At 37.4% G+C, this 26,096-nt stretch overlaps 1 protein-coding gene across 2 annotated transcripts in view; it reads right to left on the reverse strand.

Moving 5' to 3' along the window:
• TSG101 (tumor susceptibility 101) overlaps nt 1-26,096 on the reverse strand; it is a 49,255-nt gene that overhangs the window by 22,885 nt on the left and 274 nt on the right. Inside the window, exons 2-7 of one of the 2 annotated variants that reach the window (XM_082476689.1) lie at nt 20,186-20,270; nt 18,114-18,179; nt 14,274-14,437; nt 4,351-4,477; nt 4,226-4,252; nt 909-975 (exon numbers count right to left, since the gene is read on the reverse strand). In XM_082476689.1, coding sequence (XP_082332815.1) covers nt 909-975; nt 4,226-4,252; nt 4,351-4,477; nt 14,274-14,437; nt 18,114-18,179; nt 20,186-20,270 — 536 coding nt within the window. The remainder of the gene's footprint in view (nt 1-908; nt 976-4,225; nt 4,253-4,350; nt 4,478-14,273; nt 14,438-18,113; nt 18,180-20,185; nt 20,271-26,096) is intronic. The other variant, XM_082476690.1, reaches the window with a different exon arrangement.

The raw sequence follows: 26,096 nt of genomic DNA on the forward strand, positions 1-26,096 counted from the left end.
GAAAGGCGCCCAAATAAATGTTTGCTAAATTTAACTTATAAGATCCTGCATATTATATATGTATATACATATATTTATTTATGGCAGGTGTTCCAGAATTCTAGCTGCATTTATCTGTGAGGTTCTATGAAGCTAAGAAGAGTTAGCAGGGTTAAAATTTTTTTGTTAATTCTTGTTAATTTTGAGTAGCTGGAAAATTTCATCTAGGCACCAAGTATATGCCAGTCTTGCATTCTAAGTTAGCCCCAAGACCACCTTTGGAAAGTACTCCTAGATTACCCCTGGAACAGGTGCACATTTAAAACATGGATTAATAATTATTTCTTATTGATTTTTCTAGTATGTATTATTCATAGACTGATTTCACTATTAATTTAATTTACCTCTGTTATGTTATTAACATATGGATAATAAAGGTTGGTAGTACGTGTAGTCTATGAACTGAATAAATAAATATGGGGACAAGACTGACCCCATCATATGCACCATTAATTCATTCCCTGTAGTTTACAGAAAAGGTCAGTTTTTTTAGAAGGATATTAAAATATTTTTCTCTGTGGCTGAAGTCATCATAATTAGTATTCCATTAATCTTTCAGCCATTTACACTGGATATACAGAGTTCTTAAAAGGAAAGAAACAAGGATTTCAAGGTACAAGACTAATCAAGATTATTGTCATTTCCCCACCCCTTTCCTCTCTCTAAATAGAATGCAGCTGCATTTCTCTAAATGGAAAAAACTCCTCTTGAACTATGTATATACCATAAAATTTCAGAAATAAACTGAGTTTTACCTTCCATTAAATTGCAACTAATTTCACTTTAATGCCCTAGTTAGCACCCATTATTTTTATTCTAGATCTAACAGAATTTCTAATACAATTATTCAAAAGATAATTTTTCATTACCTGGGATTGGGAGGGTATCCGGATGGGTATGCAGAAATTCCACTTGGCATGCCTGGCATGTAGGAAGCTAAAAATAATTTTTAATATTTTAAAATAGTATGCATAGTCCTGGATATATAGGGTATCAAATAAGACATATATCACCATCAAACCACAGCAAAATTTCATACAGTTAAAGAATTCAAATCTCAGCACTGAAACAAAACACTCCAGCCATATTAGTTCTTCACTGCAACTAATAAATATCTTCAAATCACATAACTCTAAAAGCATTAAACATGACAATTCCAACAAGGATTAACTGGCGAACAGGTCAACCTGGTCAGCTCTTCAAGCTCTCAAGGAGTCTATAACCTGAGACAGGAGCCAATTCAGTTTGGAATTTAGAGGAAGGTAATTGTGCCCTCCTCTGGTCCAAGGTCAGCTTCTTAGAAAGTGACCTCTTTATTACATCTAAGATATCTTTTGATATTTTCTTGCAAGATTATGTTGACCAATTAGCACAGCTGGTTTTGTTGGCTTGACTGAGGACTTTAAACGACTTCAAATTACTACAAGAAGTCCTAAACAAAACTTATATTCAGCCAGACTGGTTAAAACAAACAAAAGCTTGGAAATACTAGGTGGAAAAAGGTTCAAATCTAGCAAGCATAAAGAATGCTTTATATGTATTTTAAAGAGAACACTAATGACAAAGTAGTCAGTGGTGCCAAGAGGCTAACCAACATCGAGGAAGAAAAAGAGAAGTTAATTTTGGCCTTAACTGGAAACAACTTGTCTGAGAATCAAATTAACCTCAGTGAAATTTTTCTCACTGAATATAATGATGAATTAGCCCTTAATCCAATCAGTGAATATTTTAGTGCCTTTCTGTGAAAGGCACTGGATTAAAAAAAAAAAAAAAAAAGAATTCCTGGCCTCAAGTTGCTTATAGTCTAGTGAAGGAGATAAACAAGAAAAGAATAAAAATACAGAGTGATAAGTGTCATGACAGGGGAAGTACAGAGTGATATATATGGGATCATACAGGAGGTAGCTAATTAAATGTAGGAGGTGGGGGTAAACAAGAGTGATCTAGTAGATGAATGGTATACAAAGGCTTGAAGAGAGAAGTGGAACACTCAAAATATAAACTTTTACAGCACATAATGCAAGTGGATGGGAGAAGTATGCTGGGCTCTGACTAAGGGCCTTAAACGTCTTTATCAGAGTTGCTGAGCTTACATCCCCAAGTATCAGTGTTCATAGTCTTCTTGTTAGGATGAATCTATAGATGTCATAAGTAAATTTTTTCTTAAGTATAATGAAGCTAAGGATGATGTTCAATGTTATTTCATAAAGGGAAAAAAACCTCCCAAAATGTCGTAATTGCTAGATCTCATAAAACGTTTCTTCCTGGGCCAAAACACAGTTGATCTTTATGAACATCAAAAGATGAGGCCACTATTAGGTGTCAGCAACATATACAGTCAATTACTAGTTTCTCTCCCCATTCCAGTTTCTCTTAAACACATATAAACCACCACTTCACAGTTATAAGCAATTTCCTCATAATTATAGGCAATTTTCCTTTCTAAGGTTCTGAAAAGCTAGTAATTTGACCAAAATCTTCAAATTTTGATTTTGGGAAACAACAAAAGTTGAGTCCAAGACTGGTAAGGAAGCAGATAATGAGGTGAAGTAATTTCAGAGCCAGAATAAAATGGAATACAAATAAGCATAATATATGGGGTTATTATAAGGATTAAATAAGAACTAATATGAAGTGCTTAGCTGTGTCTCATAGTTACCACTGAATAAATGTTGACTATTACTGTTAGTTGTCAAAAAATGAGGTTTGGGCACAACACTTTTTTAGTGTGACATAGCTAGCTCAAAAGTCGTCCTAAAACCAGAGATGAAAAATGTTTACAGTAATGATAATAATAATAATAATAATAACAGAAGTATATAATTTCTTAACTAGACGATCGTATTTGTTTAAGTATGGATCCAAATTTCTGGGCTGTTCCTTGATGTGTGGGTGTAGGACGGAATTCAGACTTTCATTTCTTTGCAGTCATACATAATAATAATGAATATCATTTAAATGTATAAAAAGTATTAAAACTGCAATGGATAGACAATAAGTTGGTCTCTTTTAGTAATTTACTTATATTAGCTCTATATTGTTTAATGTGATTTATAGTGAGTGAGTGCAAAATGGAAGTGTAATAGTGATCTCTTTAGTGAGGTCTCTTTCTTGAATGCTGCACTTCCAATGTTAATATAAAACTAAAAGAAATTTAGGAAAAAAATGTTGCTTAGGGGACTAACATTCTGAAAAGGTTACCTTTATCTTAAGTGGTCACTGGCTATGTTATTTGAGCAAATAAATGTGAACGATGATCTAGGAAATATTTTGCATTTCAACATTAGATGGGCAAGATAATCTAACCTTGGATATTAAAGTCAACAGAATTTATTAAGATGAAAACAAATTTCTGATCCAAAAGAATCCCTAGAATCTTTATTAAAAGAGCAACAAAATGCTACAACCAAGCTTATTCTGGGAAAGCAGGGAAGGAAAAGGAAATGGATTCAGAAAGTTCTGTTAGATTCCCATTCAGCTTGTTAGTCAAGATGCTCCTCAAGGCAGAATGGATTAAAAAGGAAGAGGATAATTTTCAGCGGGAGGAAAATGAAAGCTCACATAATCTAACTTACAAGATAAATTAAGTCTGGTTAATTATCTTAAACAAAATTTGTTTAAAAAAATCACAGCTCAAAACACAATGAACAGGTTTAGTAAAGTCAAAACAAGTAAGTACAACCAACTCTCAATTATCCAGGGTGATTTTAAAGTATCAGTAAGAATTATTTTTGAAAAACCCAGAAATAATAGAGATAATGTACACCAGTTAGGGGAGAATTGATATTGACTCCATGCCCCCACCCTCTCCACTCAAAGTAAAATCATGAATTGGTTGTACTCAAGAGAAGAAAGCTGAGAGCTAGATGTCCATTGTGTACACCCAGAATAGCTGAATGTGAATGATATAGTTTACTTTATAATTGATTCTCATCTACAGCACTGATCCTGGAGTTGCAAAGAAAAGGTCAGATTGCCTTTCAAGTTGTATCTGCTTCCAAACGGATCGAATAAAGCTATTCCATGGCATGCATAATTAAAAAAAAATTCCAGCTCTATTCCAGCATTCTTTCTCTTCCATTTTGGAATCCAGCACACCCATAGTTAGATTTCTACCCACAAACGAAAGCCCAAATGCCAGTCTTTGTTGGGAATCTGTACATGCAGATGTGGGGCCTCAGAATACCTCCAAAAAATCCACTAACTTGATAAGCTAAAAAGCAAAGTGAAGTCATCAAAAAAAATTTTTTTACAAGATTTTGTTTTCTTTTGTTTATATGAGTTTAAAAATCAAATCTCAGTTCTACTTACTATTTGGTGGCCCTGTTGCCTGGTATGGTGGATAGGATGCTGAAATAGTAGGACGAGAAAAGACTGGAGGTTCTTCTCCAAACACCACAATCATAACTTGAATAAGCCCCAACAAGTCTGACTGTGGCTAAAAACGGAAAACAAATTTAAGTCATTTACAGATTTACTTTTTGGCAATAAGCAAAAGTCTGGCCATTTCTTATCTGTTTTCAACTTAGCTCGACAATTTCCTTTGTAGGACCCCAAACATGAAAATTCCATTTAATTAACTTAATACAGCTAGGTGATTTCTACTTATTATTTATGTGTACCAAGGCTGCTACTTCATGTATATAAAAACAGCACTAGCCAAAGCAGTATACTACAAAATTCAGATGGTATTGTTCTTCACTTGACTCCATACAGCTAACCAAAATTTATTATATTTCCAGTGGACAAATTAAGGATTCTGGTACGAACTCAGGGATAGATGTAAGCAGTAGTCACAAATATTATTTAAGGCCTTTAAAAGATAACAATGTTACCTTGGAAACACGTGTTCCTAGATTAATTTTTATTAAAGATAGTATTATGCACTCTGAAATTATAGGTAGACTCCATTTTAGAAATCACTAGATTGTTGTACAAAAGATATAAATTATTAAAGGATCTTTCCTTCCAATACCATAGTTACAAAGAGAGTGCCTGTATCCCATAAAGGCTGCTAAACTTTTTTCTCAAGTATCTATTGATCACTAATTTAAGACAAACTATGCTAGGCAAAGTTGTTCAAACTGACTTATCTGATGGTTCTGTTTTCACCCATTATATTTTGTGTATATCTCACCTCACATACTTCATTCATTAGTTCATCAGGTTCTGAAGGATTACTCAATTATCTTGATCAGCTAATCATCTTCATAACTTCCCTTCTCCTGATAGAAGAGTTTACCAGCAGCTTTCAACTTTCCAAAGCACCAATTTTGTTCCATTCTGTCCCAACGTATGGACAGTGACAACAGATAACATTTCAGAAAGCTTCTTATGAAAACTTGCTGATTCTCACTATTCCAATACCCATCTTATGTTTGTCTGTAAACTTACACGCTGAGACAGGGAGTAAACATGTACAGTATCTGTGTAGCACCAAGGAGTGTAGGCAGGAGATTATGGCTGGTGTGTGTGGGGTTGCTATTGAGAATCACACAATTTAATCTCTTGTTAATTATTTAGTCCAACAAAACTCCCTAACTAAATCATAAAATGATTTTAAAATCAGGCACTTTAAAAATTGAGATATAATTCACATACCATAAAATTTACCATCTTAAGGTGTATAGTTCAGGACTTCCCTGGTGGTGCAGTGGTTAAGAATCCACCTGCCAATGCAGGGGACATGGGTTCGATCCCTGGTCCGGGAAGATCCCACATGTGACGGAGCAACTAAGCCCGTGCGCCACAACTACTGAGCCTGCGCTCTAGAGCCTGAGTGCCACAACTGCTGAGCCCACGCGCCACAAGTGTGGAAGCCCACACACCCTAGAGCCCATGTGCCGCAACAAGAGAAGCCACCACGACGAGAAGCCCGCACACCACAAAGAGTAGCCCCCACTCGCCACAGCTAGAGAAAGCCCGCGCGCAACAAAGACCCAATGCAGCCAAGAATAAATAAATTAAAAAAAAAAAAGTGTATAGTTCAGTGGTTTTTCTCCATCACCACTGTCTAACTCCAGAATATTGTTATCATCCTCAAAAGAAATCTGTCCCTATTAGTGATCACTTCCAATTTCCCCCTCCCCTCAGCTCCTGGCAACCACAAATCTATTTTGTCATTGGATTTGCCTATTCTGGACATTTCATGTAAATGGAATCATACAATACGTGTCTACCTTTTTTCACCTAGCATAATATTTTCAAAGGTTAATCCACGTTTGTAGTATGAATCAGTACTCCATTCATACAGTCTTATAACCATAGTTTTGTCAAGACAAATTTTAATTCTTTACCATACCATTCCTTTCACATTAAAGTCTTTGAAGGAAGGAAAATTGTTAATACCTACTTCCAGGCCTATTATAAAGCAACAGGTCATGAATATTTCAGAATGACAAATGACTAATTCAGAATGATACAGGATACAAAAAAAGTAGCAAGAATATTAGTTTATTTTAGCTCAAACACCTAAGGGTCAACTGAAACACATAGTATCTTTATAAAATTGTTTTCCTACTGAAAACCCTGAAAACTTAAAAGAGCAAAATTGCTTTCTTCTCTATCCCTTTTTGTTAGCTTTTCCAGCAAGCAATAAAAAGGACAGATTTTACATTCTAAGCAGTATATGATACATGTTCAGGATTAGGATTAATAAGCAATTGAATTAGTAAGATCAAGATAAATGAGAGCAGCCCTAGTTCACGTTCTGTGCCATGCTAGATTACTGCAACAGCCTTCTGTGAGGCTTCTAGTTTTACTTACTGATTATGATTGAGAGAATTTTCTATAAAAGTTCACGCTCCCCTCCCATTATACCATTCTCAGTTGCTGCTGAGAATCAGTTGCTTAGGCAGAAACTACATTTTCCAGTCCTTCTTGGAACTAGTTTTTACCAACGGACCATAAGCAGAAGAGATTTAACTTTTAAGCCAAGGTGCACAAGAAGGAGGGCCACCAATCTCTCTTTGCTTGTCTTCCTTGATGCAGAGGACTCTGAAGCCCCGGGAGATGGTCGCACAACAAACTGGAAAGCGCCTGGTCCCTGAAACTCAAGTGAGGGAAAGCTGCCTGCCAGTGAGGAAGACTCCCAGTGGACTATTATGTGAGCAAGAAATTTCCAGTGTTGTCTCTAGTATTTGGGGTTTTATGTTTTAGAGCAGCTAGTGATTTTCAGTCAGAAAACTAATTAATGTATTTATCTAGTACACTTCAGACATTATACCAAATAATCATTGCATTTAATGCCTTACTTTTGTTCAGAAATCTAAAATGACTCCCAACTGCCTATTACAGGACGAAGTCCTTAGCTAAAAATCAGGACCTTCCATGATATAACCTTGAATACCATACCAAAGTTAGCTACCATTATGTCTTTTTTGTTAGATTTGTGGAATATATCATACATACAGAAATGTATAAAACATATGTAACTTTAAAGAGTAACAATAAAGTATTTGTGTAGCTATCATCCAAGTTAAGAAATAGAAGATTGCCAGCAACTTACAAGTTCCTGACTGCATCCCCCTCTATCTATTCTATAGAGTTACCCACTTCTCTGACTTAGCAGATAATCATTCTTTTCTTTAAACTACCTTATAAACAATTTTCTAAACAGTATGTTTAATTTTTTCTGTTTCTGAACTTCATATGAATTAAATCAAACTGTGGATTCTATTGAGACTTATTTCAACAATGTCTGTAAGATACATTCCTGTTAAAGAGCATAGTTATAAATTCATTTTAATTGCTGTATGGTGTTCCACTGAATGAATACACAACTTCTTTATTCACTCTCCTGTTGTTAACAGTCATACGGGTTGTATCCAGTCTTTGGTTATTTATGCTGCCATGAACATTCTTGCTCTGTTTCCTAGTATGTATGTGCAAGGGTTACTCTTTTTTTTTTGGCTGCTGCGCGCGGCCTTTCTCTAGTTGCATGCTGCGCGCGGCCTTTCTCTAGTTGCAGCGAGCGGGGGCTACTCTTCGTTGTGGTGCGCAGGCTTCTCATTGCAGTGGCTTCTCTTGTTGCGGAGCACAGGCTCTAGGCGTGCGGGCTTCAGTAGTTGTGGCTCACGGGCTCTCCAACACAGACTCAGCAGCTGTGGCGCATGGGCTTAGTTGCTCCATGGCATGTGGGATCTTGCTGGACCAGGGCTCAAACCCGTGTCCCCTGCATTGGCAGGCGGATTCCCAACCACTGCGCCACCAGGGAAGCCCACAAGGGTTACTCTTGTGCAGTAGTTATCAACTGGGGGTGCTATTTTTGTCTCCCAGTGGATATTTAGAAATGTCTAGAGACATTTTCAGTTGTCACAACTGTGTCATGCTACTGGCATCTTGTGGATAAAGGCCAGGGATCCTACATCCTATAATGAACAGAACAGCTCTCCCACAATAAAGAATTATCCAACCCACAACGCCAGTAGCACTGAGGTTGAGAAACCCTGCTCTAGTGTACATACCAAGGAGTGGAACTGCTAGGACATAGGGCATGGGCACTTACAACTGTACTAGGTAATGCCAAACTAATTTCCAGAGTAGTTGTGTCAATTTTGCTCCCATCAGCAGTGTCTAAGAGTTCCCTTTGCTCCACATCCTCTCTAACCCTTAGCGTTGTCAACTGGTAGTGCAAATTTAATGTGCATGTAATGGTATCTCGTTATGGTCTTAATTTATATTTCCCTCACTACTAGCAGGATTAAACATCTTTTCATATGTTTACTGGCCATTAGGATTTCTCTTTTGTGAAGTACTTGTTCAAGAGTTTCATCTATTTTTCTATTGGTCTTCTTTCTTTTAATGATTCCCAAAAGTTATTTTTATGTTCTGGACGTTACCCTGTGGGTGTTAAGTACTACAAGTATATTCTTTCAGTTTGTGGTTAGTCTTTTCACACTTTTTAATGTGTCTTTCATGAACAGAAGTTCTTAATCTGCATAAGCTCAAGGTAAAATTTAGTTGTCTTTTCCTTTATAGTAAAAGTTTTCCATCTTGTTAAAAAAAAACCTCACCTATTACAAGATCATGAAAGGCAGTCTCCTATATTATGTTTTAAAAGTCTTATTTTTTTGCCTTGCACAATCTACCTGAAATTGATTTTTGTATATTATACAAGTAGGAATCTAACTGTCCTAACTCCATGACTGAAGTTAATCTTATCCCCACTTACCTACTATAACACCACTGTTATACGTCAAGTGTTTATGTATAGGCATACCTTTTCTTACTGTGCTTAGCTTTATTGTCCTCTGCAGATACTGCAGTTTTTACAAATTGAAGGTCTGTGGCAACCTTGCGTTGTCAGATGATGGTTAACATTTTTTAACAATAAAGTATTTTTTTAAAATTTATTTTCTTGAAGTATAGTTGATTTACAATGTTAATTTCTGCTGTACAGCAAAGTGATTCAGTTATACATATATATATTCTTTTTCATATTCTATTATGCTTTATTATAAGATACAATAAAGTATTTTTAATTAAGGCATAAATACTGTTTTTTTAGATATAACACTATTGCACATTTAATAGACTACAGTATAGTGTAAACATAACTTTTACATGCATTGGGAAACCATGCAACTTGTGTGACTCATTTTATTGCAACATTTTGCTTTACTGCAGTGGTCTGGAATTGAGTCCGCAATATCTCCAAGGTATGTCTGTATAGTGGATCTTTTTTCTGGGTTATTTATTATGTTCCATCTATCCATTTGAATATTTCTCTGACAATTCCATACCATCTTAATTACTAGTTATTTAAAATGCATTTTGATACCTCTAGGGCAAGTCCCTTCCACCTTATTCTTCTTGGCTATTCTTAATCTTTTGCATTTCCATATAAACTTTGGATTCAGCTTATCAAGTTCACAAAATCAACAAATACGCAAAGAAACAAACACTTCTGTTAAGAAATAGATCAATTTGTAAAGAACCAACATATTTATAATACTGAGTCTTCCAATCCATGAATAAGGTTCTCTTTTTTTGACTTAAGTTTTCTTTAATATCTTTCAATAAAATCTGAAATTTTCTCCATAATGGATTTGTACATCTTTTGTAAGGTTTATTCCTACGTCAACAGCATTAAAAATATAACATATTCATAAACCAGTTCATTAATTCTCTATTCTAATGAGTCTAATCTGCTATTAAACCCATCTATTGAGTTTTTTTGTTTTGTTTTTTAAATTTATTTTATTTTGGCTGCATTGGGTCTTCGTTGCTGCGCGCGGGCTTTCTCTAGTTGCAGAGAGTGGGGGCTACTCTTCGTTGTGCTGTGCGGGCTTTTCATTGCAGTGGCTTCTCTTGTTGCAGAGCACGGGTTCTAGGTGCGTGGGCTTCAGCAGTTGCAGCACGTGGGCTCAGTAGTTGTAGCTCGCAGGCTCTAGAGCGCAGGCTCGGTAGTTGTGGCACACGGGCTTAGTTGCTCCATGGCATGTGGCATCTTCCCAGACCAGGGCTCGAACCCATGTCCCCTGCATTGGCAGGCGGATTCTTAACCACTGCACCACCAGGGAAGTCCCTCTATTGAGTTTTTAATTTTTATTATTCTATTTTTCAGTTCTAAGATTTCTATTTGGTTCATTTTAAATATAATTATATTACAATTAATTCTCCATATTGAACATACTAACCACAATCATTTTCAAGTCTGTGTCTGATAACTGGGTTATCTGGGGGGTGGTATCCTGTTTCTACTGTCTTTTTTCCCTCTTTGTCCTGTCTCTTGATGTACTTGATAATTTAAAATTGTACATCGGACACTTCGTGAAAAATTAGACAAGGCTCTATATATTATCTTCTTCCAGCAACAGTTCACTCTATCCTATGGCCGGCAGATACCGTGAGAATCACCTTAATATAATCAGGCACTGAACTGATTCAAGGGTGGAGTTTTATAGGGCTTATTCTGCCTGAGTTCCCACTCATGGGGTGTATTCCTCCAGTGGTGCCAACTGAGAGCCTAGGATGTTTACTCATACCCCTCCTCCTTTTGAGTGGTTCCAAACTCATACTGCCTCCTCAACCTAAGACTGCTGAGAACTTGGCTATGAATTTCAGAGGCTTTCTGCTTAGCTTTTTAGCATCTTGTCTTTGAAATTTAGGAATTCAGCATATCCCTTAAGGGGGAAACTCAAAGTATCTGGCTCGCTTCTTTGTAGCTTCCTTTTCTCCCAAATCTTGGCTCCTAAGATACTGGCTGCCTGGCAGACAGAACAGCAACTGTTGTCTTTTCAGCCCTGTGAGAGTGTTAGAAACTGTGCAGTCTTCTTTGCCTCTAGCTAATGCCCTCTGCCCAGATTCTCAGCCTCTCACTCTGTACCAAGAATCAGTAAATACTCTTAGGGAAAACTGGCAGAATGTTGACTCATCTCTTTGCAGCAAGGATCTTGGCCCTTCAAGTCCTAATTGCCTCAACAGTTCTCCAGAGCCTTCCACAGATGTTGTTTGTACTTTGGCTTTTCTAGCATTTTTTTGGATAGAAACTGCCAGAGCTATACCATCAGAGGCAGAAACAGAAGTTTCTTACTAGTATTACTTCTTGATAGGAACACTTTGAGTAATGAGATTTGAACAGTTTCACAAATATATGCCACCAGTATACTATTGGGTTGGCCAAAAAGTGTGTTCTGTTTTTAAGTAAAAATAAAAGGCACATTTTTCATTTTCACCAAGAACTTTATTGAACAACGTTTTCATCCTTTTGTTCCACTACCTTCTGCCATTTTTCAGGCAACTTCATAATTCCATATTCCCAAAACTTTTTATCTTTTTGAGCAAAGAACTGTTCCAGGTGCCTTTTACAGTCTTCCAGGGAATTGAAATTTTTTCCATTAAGAGAATTTTGTAAAGACTGAAATCAATGGAAATCTGAAGGTGCAATGTCTGGTAAATATGGCAGATGTGGGCTTCCCTGGTGGCGCAGTGGTTGAGAGTCTGCCTGCCAATGCGGGGGACACGGGTTCGAGCCCTGGTCTGGGAAGATCCCACATGCCGCGGAGCAACTGGGCCCGTGAGCCACAATTACTGAGCCTGCGCGTCTGGAGCCTGTGCTCCGCAACAAGAGAAGCTGCGATAATGAGATGCCTGCGCACCGCGATGAAGAGTGGCCCCCACTCGCCGCAACTATGGAAAGCCCTCGCACAGAAACGAAGACCCAACACAGCCATAAACAAATAAATAAATAAATAAATAAAAATTAAAAAAAAAAAATATGGTGGATGAATCAGAACAGCCAAGCTGTAACAGTTTTTGCCTGGTCTTCAAAAAAACACACGGTCTTGCGTTATCCTGATGGAAGATTATGTGTTTCCTGCTGACTAATTCTGGATGCTTTTTGTCGAGTGCTGCTTTCAGTTGGTCTAACTGGGAGCAGTACTTGTTGGAATGAATCGTTTGGTTTTCCTGAAGGAGCTTATAATAGAGGATTCCCTTCCAATCCCACCATATACACAACATCACCTTCTTTGGATGAAGACCGGCCTTTGGTGTGGTTGGTGGTGGCTCATTTCGCTTGCCCCATGATTTCTTCCGTTACACATTATTGTACAGTATCCACTTTTCACCTACCATCACAATTTATTTTAAAAACGGAACGTTTTCATTACGTTTAAGTAGAGAATTGCATGCGGAAATATGGTCAAGAAAGTTTTTTTTTGCTTAACTTACGTGGAACCCAAACATCAAAGCGATTCACATAACCAAGCTGGTGCAAATGATTTTCAATGCTTGATTTGGCTATTTTGAGTATGTTAGCTATCTCCCACGTTGTATAATGTCGACTGGTCTCAATTAACGTCTTGATTTGATTGCTATCAACTTCAACTGGTCTACCCGACCATGCAGCATCATCCAGCGAGAAATCTACAGCATGAAACTTCGCAAACCACTTTTGACACGTCCGATCATCACAGCACCTTCTCCATACACTGCACAAATCTTTTTGTGCGTTTCAGTTGCATTTTTACCTTTCATGAAATAATAAAGCATAATATGCCAAAAATGTTGTTTTTCTTCCATCTTCAATATTAAAATGAATGGCGACACAAAAATCCACCAATTTTGATGTGTTTTTAAATGCACGTTGATACGACAGCTATCACATACAATCTAACAAAATTGTTTCGAATGAAGTTAAAGACAACTAAGTGCTACTAAAGCCATCTTATGGAAAAAAACAACTGAACCTTTTGGCCAACCCAATATATATATTTTTTCAAATAAATAAATTTATTTATCTATCTATCTATTTATTTATGGCTGCGTTGGGTCTTCGTTGCTGAGCGCGGGCTTTTTCTAGTTGCAGCAAGTGGGGCTACTCTTTGTTGCGGTGCATGGACTTCTCATTGCACTGGCTTCTCTTGCTGTGGAGCAGGGGCTCTAGGCACACAGGCTTCAGTAGTTGTGGCTCGCGGGCTCTAGAGTGCAGGCTCAGTAGTTGTGGTGCACGGGCTTAGCTGCTCCACAGCATGTGGGGCCTTCCCGGACCAGGGCTCGAACCCATGTCCCCTGCATTGGCAGGTGGATTCTTAACCACTGCACCACCAGGGAAGCCCCCCAATATGTTTTAAATGCATTTCCCATATGTGAATTCTATCTATTCTTAAAGGTTCAACTCAAGCAAATAAAATAGTGACTATGCGTATTCTATAAACTACCAAGTTCTATAGAAATATAAGATATGTTTCATTTATTTATTTATTCTTATAAATTCATTTACTTATTTATTATTTATTTTTGGCTGCGTTGGGTCTTCGTTGTGGCACGGGGGCTTTCTCTAGTTGTGGCAAGCAGGGGCTACTCTTCGTTGCGGTGCATGGGCTTCTCATTGCAGTGGCTTCTCTTGTTGCGGAGCACGGGCTCTAGGAGCACGGGCTTCAGTAGTTGTGGCACGTGGGCTCAGTAGTTGTGGCTCACGGGCTCTAGAGTGCAGGCTCAGTAGTTGTGGCATGTGGACTTGGTTGGTCTGCAGCATGTGGGATCTTCCCGGACCAGGGCTTGTACCCGTGTCCCCTGCATTGGCAGGAGCATTCTTAACCACTGCACCACCAGGGAAGTCCAGACATGTTTCTTTTAAAGAGCCTTTTTCAATTACCCAGGTCAGTGATTAGTGATCTTATGTGAATTTATTCTCCTTTAATCCTCCTTGAGAGTTAACAGAAAGTAAATGCTAGTGAACAAAATATACAAAATACAACGAATTCACAGAACACTCTGTTAATACTTACGTGTTTCCATTCATGTAGATAAGGAAGATATATCTTCCCGTTAGCATCCACATGCTTTCCTGTTTTAATAGTCATTGAACTAGTAGGCTTAACAAAACAGATAGGGGGATTATATGGGTATGTGTCCAGCAGCCACAGGCATATTGGAATATTATATGTAGTACCTGAGAAAGAAAGAGAAACTTCAGTTACTCTACTTTTATTATTTTTCAATAATGGCTTAGTAGGTAAGCAAGAAAGAGCTACAACTAAGCAACACTTTTTAAAAAAATCACAACAAATATTTTATGTTTCAAAGTTCTGTTTAACATCAGTTTCTCAAATTTTCAGTTTGTAAAATACATGAGCAGGATTAAGGAGCTAATTAATTACTACTCTGCCAGTGTAGTAAGTGTACTTACTGCCGTAAAAACGTTATTCACAAATTATCTTTTGGTTCAAGCCATTCTTTGTTATTTGACTCTTGTCGCTTCAGTTAATAAAGTTCACTGGTAAAGGATACAGAAGGAAGACCATATATAATGGTGTCCTTTCAGAAAGTGATATGCTAGACTTGAAATTCCCTTGCCAAAAGTCACACTGTAAGACCTAATCCAAGTGTCAAACAGATGCTGACTGGTGGCCACAGCTTGACCAATGAATATGGCATTTTCAGTGGTAGTTTCAGAATCAATGATGTCATCCCCTTTTTTTTGCTTTATGTAATAGAATCTCTCTCAGTTGAGAAATTTGACTATATATAGTCAAAATGAACAGTGTTTCAAAGGACCTGATAGTTAATATACTGAACATAAATCAAAGACTTTTCTTCCTAAGGTTAAAGCCCAGTGTCCCAAGCAAACATTTGAATCACCTAACATAATTCAGATACATTTCCCCCACTCAGAAACAGTTTTACTTCATAAAAGTATATACACATAAAATTCACTTAAAGAAATCAGTTATGGGACTTCGGATTTATTTTTCACCCAAAACTACTTCTACAATGAAAAAAAAAAAGACTCCAATAAAATATATCCTAATACATAAAACATAACTTTATTTCCACCATCTAGAATTCTTTGCTTTGTGAAAATGATGGATTCTCCAGAATTACTTAGGCTTAGGAACTGTGCCATACAAAAAAATGGTGAAGGAACAAAGGTTTAGTTTAAATAAAATTTACATATATGTATGCGTGTGTGTGTGTGTGTGTGTATGAAAAAGAGAACCCTTGTGCACTGCTGGTGGGAATATAAACTGGCGCAGCTACTATGGAAAACAGTATGGAGATTACTTAAAAATTAAAAATAGAACTACCATATGAGCCAGCAATTCTACTTCTGGTTATTTATCTGAAGAAAATGAAAACACTAATTTGAAAAGATATATGCACTCCTATGTTCACTGCAACATTATTTACAATAGCCAAGATATGGAAGCAACCTAAGTACCCACTGATAGATGAATGGATAAAGAAGATGTGGTGTACATATACATAATGGAATATTACTGAGCCATAAAAAAGAATGAAATCTTGCCATTTGTGACAACATGGATAGACCTAGAGGGTATTATGTTAAGTGAAACAAGTCAGACAGAGAAAGACAAATACTGTATGATTTCACTTATATGTGGAATCTAAAAAACAAAACAAATGAACAAACAAAACTAAACAGAAACAGGCTCATAGATACAAAGAAGAGGTGGTTGCCAGAGGGGAAGAAGGTGGGAGGAGAGAAATAGGTGAGGGAGATTAAGAGGTACAAACTTCCAGCTGTAAAATAAATGAATCACAGTATGATATGTACAGTGTGGGGAATACAGTCAATAATTATGTAATGTTTTGTATGGTGACAGATGGTAACTAGACTTATCATGTTGATCATTTTGAAAGGTATAGAAATATCAAATTGCTATGTTGTGTAACAGAAACTAACACAGTGTTATAGGTCAATTATATTTCAAACACACACAGATAAACAAACAAACAGAAAAAGAGATCAAATTTGTGGTTATCAGAGGTGAGGGCTGGAGGGAAGGGAGAACTGTAGGACAGTAGACATAAGGTACAAACTTCCAGTTATAAAATAAGCAAGGGGACTTCCCTGGTGGCGCAGTGATTAAGAATCCGCCTGCCAATGCAGGGGACACAGGTTCGTACCCTGGTCCGGGAAGATCCCACATGCCACGGAGCAACTAAGCCCGTGCGCCACAACTACTGAGTCCAGGTGCCACAACTACTGAAGCCTGCGCGCCTAGAGCCCGTGCTCCGCTACAAGAGAAACCACTGCAATGAGAAGCCCACGCACCGCAACGAAGAGTAGCCCTGCTCGCCGCAACCAGAGAAAGCTCGCGAGCAGCAACGAAGACCCAACGCAGCCAGAAATAAAAAAAAAAAAACTAAGTACTGGGAATGTAATGTACAACATGATAAATGTCATGAACACTGCTGTATGTTATATATGAAAGTTGTTAAGAGAGTAAACATCGCAACTTGATGAAAACTTAAGAATTTTCATCACAAGGGAAAAATATTTTTTTCTGTTTCTCTAATTTTGTATCTATATAAGATGACAGATGTTCACTAAACTTACTGAGGTAATCATGTCTTGATGTATGAAGTCAATCATTACGCTGTATACCTTAAACTTATACAGTGCTATATGTCAATTACATCTCAATAAAACTGGAAGAAAAAAATAATAAATGTCTTTAATTATGTCTACGATAGTCTTCTGCCTCCTTCTCTCTCCCACATACCTTTTTCCCTCACCAGAGCTTACTTCCTGGGGTAAAGGCAGTCAGTAATCCTGAATTTTACTCGTATTTGCTCTATAAAATGCTGATGCTCAAGTGTTTTTTCCCTCTGCCTGGGATGTCCATTCTGTTATGAATGGTTCACTCATCCTTTAATACCAAATTTGAACGTCATTTCTTTGATGACCTTCCCACGTGTTCTTGTTCTCCTCTATAATCTCACAGCACCTTTATATTTCATTATTCTATAACAGGTATAGAATAGTGTAAATATCTATTTATTCCCTGTTTCCCCTATTTGTGTATGTTCTTCCAGAGAAGGTACATCCTTTATTCACCTTTGTATCCCTAGCCCTTTTCCCCCACGCATAGCAGGTACTATATAAAATCAACGGGTAGGTTACTGAGACACAGGTCTTAGCTAGTCACAAGGAATAACTAACAAACAGAGCTGTCCACAGTTGCTCATGAAGCTGAATGCTCCATTATCATTGTAAGTATTCCAGGAGAGGGTGGCTGACTAACAGAGACGTAATTATCCATCATCAGCATTACAACCATAAATAATAGCTACTTTTGATATACCAGCCCCTGTGCTAAGTCCTTTACATACATTATTACAAATTAATTCTTCTTTGAGTTAGGTACTATTATCCAAATGTTACAGATGCCCATTGTCACAAAACTAATAGATTACAGAGGGAGAACTAAAACCCTACTCTGCCCTGACTGTAAAGCCTCTATCTTAGTCACTATACTATACAGCTTCCCATTGTCAGATAAGTTTGAGTAGGGTGGGAGCTGAACTAGGAGGCAGCTAAGATCCCTTTCTAGTTCTAAGATTCTTTGATTCTCTGAAACAAACTCTTCCAGTGCACTGAGGCACTTATTTGTTGATATATCTTGGTAAGGAAGTAGGGGAAAAAAGCTGAAAATATTAGGTGCTGCTGCCAAACGAAGTTCAATTAGAATAGGAGGTGAAGTTTCTATATTATCATGAAAGTCACAAGAAAGCAAGCTTAATTACCTACAATTCTTTGGCAACTAAATGTGAATTAAAATGCATCTATGCTGGAAACATGAATCACATAAGACATTTACCTCTATAAGGCACAGGAATCGTTCCAGTAAGGTTCATTAGTTCCCTGGAACTGCCATCATTAAAAACTAAAAGGTAAGAATAATGAGTTAATCAACAAGCATTTTCACAGATGCTCCCACATAAGTTATTCTTATGTTTCAGAAACAACAGTTAAAACACATTATTACCCTTGAAAGGGACTAACTTGTTAATGTTCATACATTTTGTCCAATAATAAAGTATCCTTTGTTGATTCACTTAATGGGATCAGCTTTTGAATGAGTAAAGATGCTACGAACTACTTGGAAAATTAAATGTTAATGCTACAGTCCCAATAATATGAGCTCTGGATCCCCAACCAACATGATTATAAAATTACTTAAAAATCACTATTAACTGACACCATATTAAATATTAACCTAATATTTTCAGATGTTTATTCCCACTCACTGTCATTCTCAATCCCAATGTAGTATCCCACAGTATGAAAAAGGAAAAAAGTTTTCACAGTCAAATACGGACATCTTCTTTTAATACAAATATTTCTCACATCGCACAAGTTTTCCTACCTATAATTGATTGAATAACTAGGGCACATACTTTGTGTTACATGGACTGCTATTATCTGTAATAATGATTTGGAATTAACACTGTATTACATAGAGGAAAGGCTGTAATGTGCAGTACAAGAACACCTCAGTTCTTTTACCTACTATTAACAATTATAAACTGTGCTGTAATTTATTCTGATCTTGTATTTTAAAAAGACCACCGTATTTAATTTTAGGGTTATATTTACTCTAAAAGCATGTTGATGACAATGGTTTAGACTTGGTCCAGGCTGTGTGGCTGTATATATAATATTCGTTCAATGATGTTGGAGTCTTTGTCAGTTTTGATCAACATTTACTCTTTTAGTTTTCAGTAAAAACTATACACTTACCATAAAGTTCTAGCCTTTGTCACTTTATTCCCCCATTGAAGCCATTTTTAAATTAACTCTAATTTTGGTAATATGAGTTTTTTTGCAGATCTAAATACCATAGTACAGTATGTGGACAGGAAGGAGAATTATGCCCTAGTTTGGGAGAAGACTTCCGGTTCATGACTTTGTTGTTCAGGAAATTCAGGATTGATTCCCCTGTGCTGCCTCTCACCAGGCTTCTGTTTACAAAGCCCTGGGGGCGAGTGGAGTTTCGAGTGAGAGTCTCAGCTACAAAATTCAGCTCTTTGCCCTCATTGCCAAGGGCCTCACAATGGGCAGGAGGCAGCATGGGTTTCCCTTGGCCCTGGCACATTTGGTGTTTACCAGGAGATGGGGTTGGAGAGATTATGTTAGGACTGGTGGGGCCAAAAAGACTGTTAAAAAAAAAAAAAACCCTCTCAATATTGTCATTTCTTACTTAAATCACAACTTTATTTCATCTCAATAGAAGGTGGACACAAATTGTCAGCTACCTACTCTACAGAATTAAGGACAATAGTTTTTAAGTGTTTTCTTCATCTATAAAATGAAAAGGATAGTCCAGAATATAGTTTTACAAAATGTGTTCCTAAGAATATAAAGAGATGTTCTAGAGAGAAAAAAGGTTCACTAGTTAATTAACTTTAGAATATACTGAACAATGTATTATCTTCTCTCCCCCCTAGGTGAGGCATAATGACACATTAGCATATTAAAGGCTCTGAGAAATCTTGTTGCAAAGAAACCCATTTAATTTTGTTTAATCTATAAGTGCTCAAACTTAACCTCAGAATCCCCTCTACCCATGCCCCCAAAGCAACATTCTTCACAACTATGGATACTATTTTGGGAAATGATGGACTAAACTATTTTTAACATCACCTCTAGTTCTAAATTTGCATTAGTTCTATGTTAGAGTAGTATATTAAAACTTAAAATAACTAAACAAATATAATATATTATTATTAGATCTTGTAATTTCCTATCTCTCACAACTTTTTTTAGGTGAAGGTTAGTCCTACAATGAAAAAACCAACAAACTTAAAGGGAAAATGGGAAACCTACAATTATTAACAAAAAGAGTAAACTCAAAGTATAGTACTTGATATTTTTATTATATAAACTCACCATATGAATCCAATACAGGTTTGAGATCTTTGTATAAAGTAATAACACTGACAGTTTCACGTACAGTTAGGTCTCTGTATTTGTACTGAAAAGGAAAATTACAAATGAATTTAGTTTAAAACCAATGCCCATATTTTACTGCTAGGTTAATTTTCTTAAAATCTTATTTTCTTAATAGCACTCTTCTTAAAAGTATAATGGTTCTGAGTGATCATTAACATTAATTAAATAAAGACTGAAAGAACCTCAGTAGCTTTTTCTCCTGCCACCTGTTCAAACTTTTACCTCCATTTTAGCTCTTTTCCCAACTTAAAAGGCCCTCCGCCAAATCAAATCTTAATCATTCTCAAAGACCTAGTTTACATCACTTTCCTTCTCAATGAATCCTTTTCCAGACTTCCCTTTAGCCCAAAACGATCTCTCCCTCTCCAGCATTCATCGTCAATACTATTTTGCAATTTACCACGTGCTGTATTGTATTCTCATACCCCTGCCTTGTACCGCTCCAGTCCAGGAAAACTAGGAACCTTGCTTACACACTCTTAGCAGATTAGGAAATCAGGAGATGGGGATCCCCATCTGTTCACAACACACTGAAGCTCACCAGCTGACAAGCTCCATTCACGCACAAAGCTTTCAATCAGCTTTTAGTGCTTCTCTCTTAAAAAGGAACAGTCAGCTATTCCAAAAAGAAAGACTCCAAGAAACATGTCACAGACGGAAACGGAAAGAAGGAACTAAGAATAAAAATAATGCAAGGAGCAGAAGAAAACTTCAAAAAGAATTAGCATTAAAAATTTCAAAGAAAGAAGAAATGATATTGTATCCATGAAACAAGAACACTCAGAAAAGAAAGGACTCTTGGACATAAAAAAAAGTGAGAGTAGAAATAAAACATCCAATAGAAGGATTAGAATATAAAGTCAAAGAAATCTCAGAGACCAGCACAAAAGACAGTGATAGACAGTAAGGGAGAAAATACAAGAAAAATTAGGAAATAAATCCAGGTCTACTCAAAGGCATCTCTTCAGCAGTTCTTGACCTCTTTTGTCCTGAAGCACCAATTTTTCCATGCTATGGGATCAGTACTATTACCACACACATATTCTTCTTTCTCCTGTCTTATTCCCACAAAAACATTCCTTACCTCCCTTCCCCCGCCACCTACAACCAAACTTCTCTCAGTTCCCCTTTACAGCAAACTCCTGCAAGGAGCTTCCTACTTTTGCTGACTGTAATTGCTCTCTTCCTACTCTCTCCTCTTCAAGCTTTTTATTATGGAACATTTCAAAGGTATCCAAAGGTAGAACAGTATAATAAATCCCCTGCTTCAGCACTACACCCAGCTTCAACAATCAACTCATAGCCAATCTTATTTAATCTATAATCTCATTCACCTTTCCCTCCTCCTGTATTATTCTGAAGCAAATGGTAACATCATATCCTATTACCCATAAATATTTTAGTACGTATCTTTAAAAGATAAGAACTTTAAAAAGAAGCCCACAATACTATTATCACACTAAAATAATCACTATTTCCTTATATCATAAAATATGCAGTCTCATGTCATTTTTTTTTTTTAGTTTGTTTGAATGGAGATCCAAATAAAGACCACATATTTCAATCTGTTAAAATGTCCTTTAGGCCTCTTTTAATCTACAGATTCTCTCCCACCCCTCTTTTTTGATAATAGCTTTACTGAGATATAATTCACATACCATATAATTCACACATTTAAAGTGACTTACGTAAGGCTCAGTGGCTGTTAGTACATTCAGAGTTGTACAACCGCCACCACAATCAATTTTAGAACATCTTCATCACCCCCAAAAGAAACGCACACCCTGTAGCAATCACCCACTCACTCCACCAGCGACATCCCCTTTCACCCTAGACAACTGCTAATCTACTTTGTTTCTATCAATTTGCCTATTCTGGACATTTCATATAAATGGAATTATATAGTCTGTGGTCATTTATGACTACCTTCTTTCACTTAGCAGGTTTTCAAGGTACATTCATGTTGCTGAATAATATTCCATTATATGGATATAACACATTTTATTTATCTCCTCATCAGTGGGCCCATTTCTATTTTAACCCCTTGAAACTTACTTGTTGAAGAAATCGGTTCATTTGTCCTACAGAAGCTCCCACAGTTTGGATTTTGCTAACTGCGTCCTCTTGGTGTAGTTTAATATATATGTTCCTATTCCCTTTGTATTTCTTGTGAATTAGTAGTTGGATCTGGAAGTTATGATCTTGTCATGATTTTTTTCTAAATTTTACTTTTTTTTTCCTCCACTGTCTTCCCCTCTCTCTGGCAAGATCATTTCACAGATGATGGTGTTTTTCCATCAAGTAGCATATGACATCTAGGTATCTCTCCGTGATGTTAACCACTGATGCTCAAAGACCAGACCCATTCTCTTCAAACCCACTCCAATCAGGGTTTTCCACTTTCACTGAAATTGCTCATTAACGTCACCATTAACTGCCACACATGGCCATATGCAACGGCCAATCCTCAGTCTTCATCTTACTTAACCTATCACAGCAGCATTTAACCAAGTCAATTCCTTCCTCTTAACACATGTTCTTCACTTGATTTGCAGGACACCACTGCTTCTTTTTCTCCTCTCTGTGGCTGCCCCTTCTCAGTGTCTTTGCTGGTTCTTTCTCTTCTCCTAACCTCTTATCTTAATAATATTGAGCCCCAGGGCTCAGTCCTTGGTCCTCTTCTTTATCTCAACTCACTCCTTTGGTGATCTCCATGCATGGCTTAAAATAACATTTGTACACTGATAACTCCCAAATTTAAAAATTCCAGTCTGAACCTCTTTCCTGAACTCCAGACATGTATATCCAATTACCAATTTGATATCTCCACTTGGATATCTAATGAATGTCAAATTTAACATGATTAAACTGAACTCCTTTTCTTCCCCCCAAAATCTATGCCTCTTACAGTCTTCCATGTCTGTATCCTTCTAGTTGCTCAGGACAAAAGCTTTGACATTATCCTGGATGCCTCTCTTTCCTACACATCCACAGTGAGTCTGTCGGAAAACCCTGTTAGCTCTACCTTCAAAAATATCCAGAACCTGATCACTCCTCACTACCTTCATAGCTACACTGACGTTACTACAACTGCCTCCTTAGAGTTGTCTCTGCTTCCACTCTACTGAACCTCCCACAGTCTAGTCTCAGCACAGCAGCTAGAGCTATACTGTTAACAGATCAGGGGCTTCCCACCATACTCCAAGTACAAGCCAAAGTGCTTACAGTGGCCTGCAAGACCCTCCAAAATCTACCACCCCTTTATTCAGCACTGTTTCCCCTTGCTCACTGCAGTCCAGCCCCCTTAGCTCCCTTTGCTGTTCCTCTATCATGCATGACAAGCTTCTGTCTCAGGGCCCTTGTGCTTGTTTTTCCTTCTTCCTGGAATGTTCTTACTCCAGATTGTTCCAGTTTGCTTCCTCACCTCTTTCAGGTCTTGCTCAAATAGACCTCAGGAAGGCCTTCCTTTACTATTCTATAAAATTGCAACCTATCCTATTCTCACGTTTGAGCACTCTATCACCCTTTCCTGCTTTACTTTTCTCCAAAGTACTTAACACCTTCTAACATGCTACTTAGTGTACTTACTGAGTTGTTTATTGCCTTCTAATAGAATTTAAATTCCACACTGTCTGTTCACTGTTGTATCCCTAGAATCTAAAACAGTGTGAAGTGCATTACAATCTTTAATGTGCCAGCTCTCTCCTACCTAGTTAGTAGTGACTCCACCTCTAGGAATGCTGTAGATATAGCATGTAAGAATACAGGTAGTTGTCTGTATGAAAAATATAAAAGTTATTTGTGTAAAGCAAGATGGACCAATAGTATAAATATACCTCTCTTAACTGCAAAAACAATGACAGAGAGGTTGTTAAACTAAAAGCTGTATTTAAGTTGGGAGCTAAAATAAATGCTCAAAGGAAAAAAATAGCTGTAGTAATATATAAAAAGATAATATACTGTTCTATGTCAATTATACCTCAAAAAAGACATAAGTCAAAGCAGGTGGCCCAAAGTAACATGTTGGGTGATGGAAGTCCCAGAATCAGATAAAGAGTAAAGGACCATCACCCTAGCAATGTGTCCAAGGTCCTGGCTACCAATGCCTACACTGGACCACATCCAACTGAAAGGATAACACCTGAAGCTAGCCCTCCACCAGGAGGAAGAAATTCCACAAATTGCTTCTATTATCCTACTTACTATTCCTACCTATCTATCTATTCACAGGCTGGAGAGAAAACATGTCGATACTCAGAACGGACATCACCACTTGTAAGAGACTCGGTTTTTCAGATATTGGGCCAAGAACCAAAAGAAGGACAGAATGCCCTCTCCCACCTCTTCCCTATGTCCTTTTTTGTTCTTAGGATATGAAGAGGGTGGAGGGAAAAGACAGGTGGAGGTATAAAATATCTTCTAAAGATGTCCTGCCTCTGTCTTTGAAGGCAGGTTCCTCTACAGAAAGTTTAGGAAAACTAATTATGGTTTTTAAAATTCACAACCAATATTTGAATATTCCTGTCCTTGTATGTAAATACCTTCATACATATAAATTAAGGAATAAACCTTAAGGGCAATGTTATCAACTTTAAAGATAAAAAAAATGGTACGGAACAGATACTCTTCAGTTACATAGTATATAAAACAACATACTTTAAAAAAAAAGCAATATATAAATGTTACAACATAGACCTCTGCCACAATCTTCTAGGGCTCCCTAAAACTTCCTCTACAATTAAGGATAATTACTTTTCGAAAGAAAATCAAATCAACTGTACCTCAATTTTTTTAAAAAAGAAAGAAAATCAGAAGCCTAGAAGATATGATTAGAACAATCAAGAGAAGCTTTATTTAAAAAACCATCACTTTCTCTTTAGAGATTATCTGCTCTTCCATCAAAGACTATAGGGATGATTTTACTGGAGGAAAAAGTATATTTTTCAAAGGAATAAGTTCATACATAATAGTGTATTTTAATACTATTGAAAACTGTTTAAACTTCTTTGCTTCCTACCATTCTTGTTTTGACAAAAGTATGTAAAGCTAATCGTTTAACTGGAGAAGATTCTACACTCAACCATTTCACATACATGTTATTCCAATTAGCTTTGGTAAACTGAAAAAAACCAAAAAACAAAAAAACCACCCAGTTCACTCCGGTATCAGGTGCCACATTTTAAGTAATTGTCAAAATAACTCATGGCTTTAAATACAAAATGCCTACCTGCTTTTTTAAAAAATGAAAAAAATACACCGGTCTTCAACGATGAAGATTAAAAATTTCAAAGCAAATAATTCCGTGTTATAAGTAGCATACAATTAAAGGTAGTCACTCTTAGCAAATCAAAGTCCCTGAAATGGTAATGGAATTCTATTTATTTCACCCGATGTAGGGAGGTACCGGTATTCTGGCTTCTCAGGACGTTTCTACTTATAACTGAGCCAATTCAACCAAAAGTTATGATCTCCCGCGGGTCGGCTATTGAGCTGCGTGACGAATACAAACTGAAAAGGACACAATCTCCGGGGGCCGGGAGGGAAGGGCGAAGACGGACGAACCCTACACTGGGACACAAGTGGAGGAGTGCCCGTGACCGAGTTTTAAGTACAACCCTCTCTTTGTGTTGATAAAAACTAAGACGAAAACTATACTGCCCCAAAGACTGCTCCAAACTCTCTCCCTGAAAAGAGGAGGGCGGGCGGCAGGTGGCAGGCAGCCTCGGCTCCGCGCCTTTGTTGACCGTCGCCGCCCCCCGCCGGCCCCGGCCCAGGATCCCGGCACCGGGCGACAGACATCACGGAGCTGGGGCGGCGGAGGCGGCCGGGCACTGCCCGGGGCTTCGGG

This window comes from Balaenoptera physalus (genome assembly GCF_965194825.1).
Source record: "Balaenoptera physalus genome assembly, chromosome: 10".
NCBI classification, from domain to species: domain Eukaryota; kingdom Metazoa; phylum Chordata; class Mammalia; order Artiodactyla; family Balaenopteridae; genus Balaenoptera; species Balaenoptera physalus.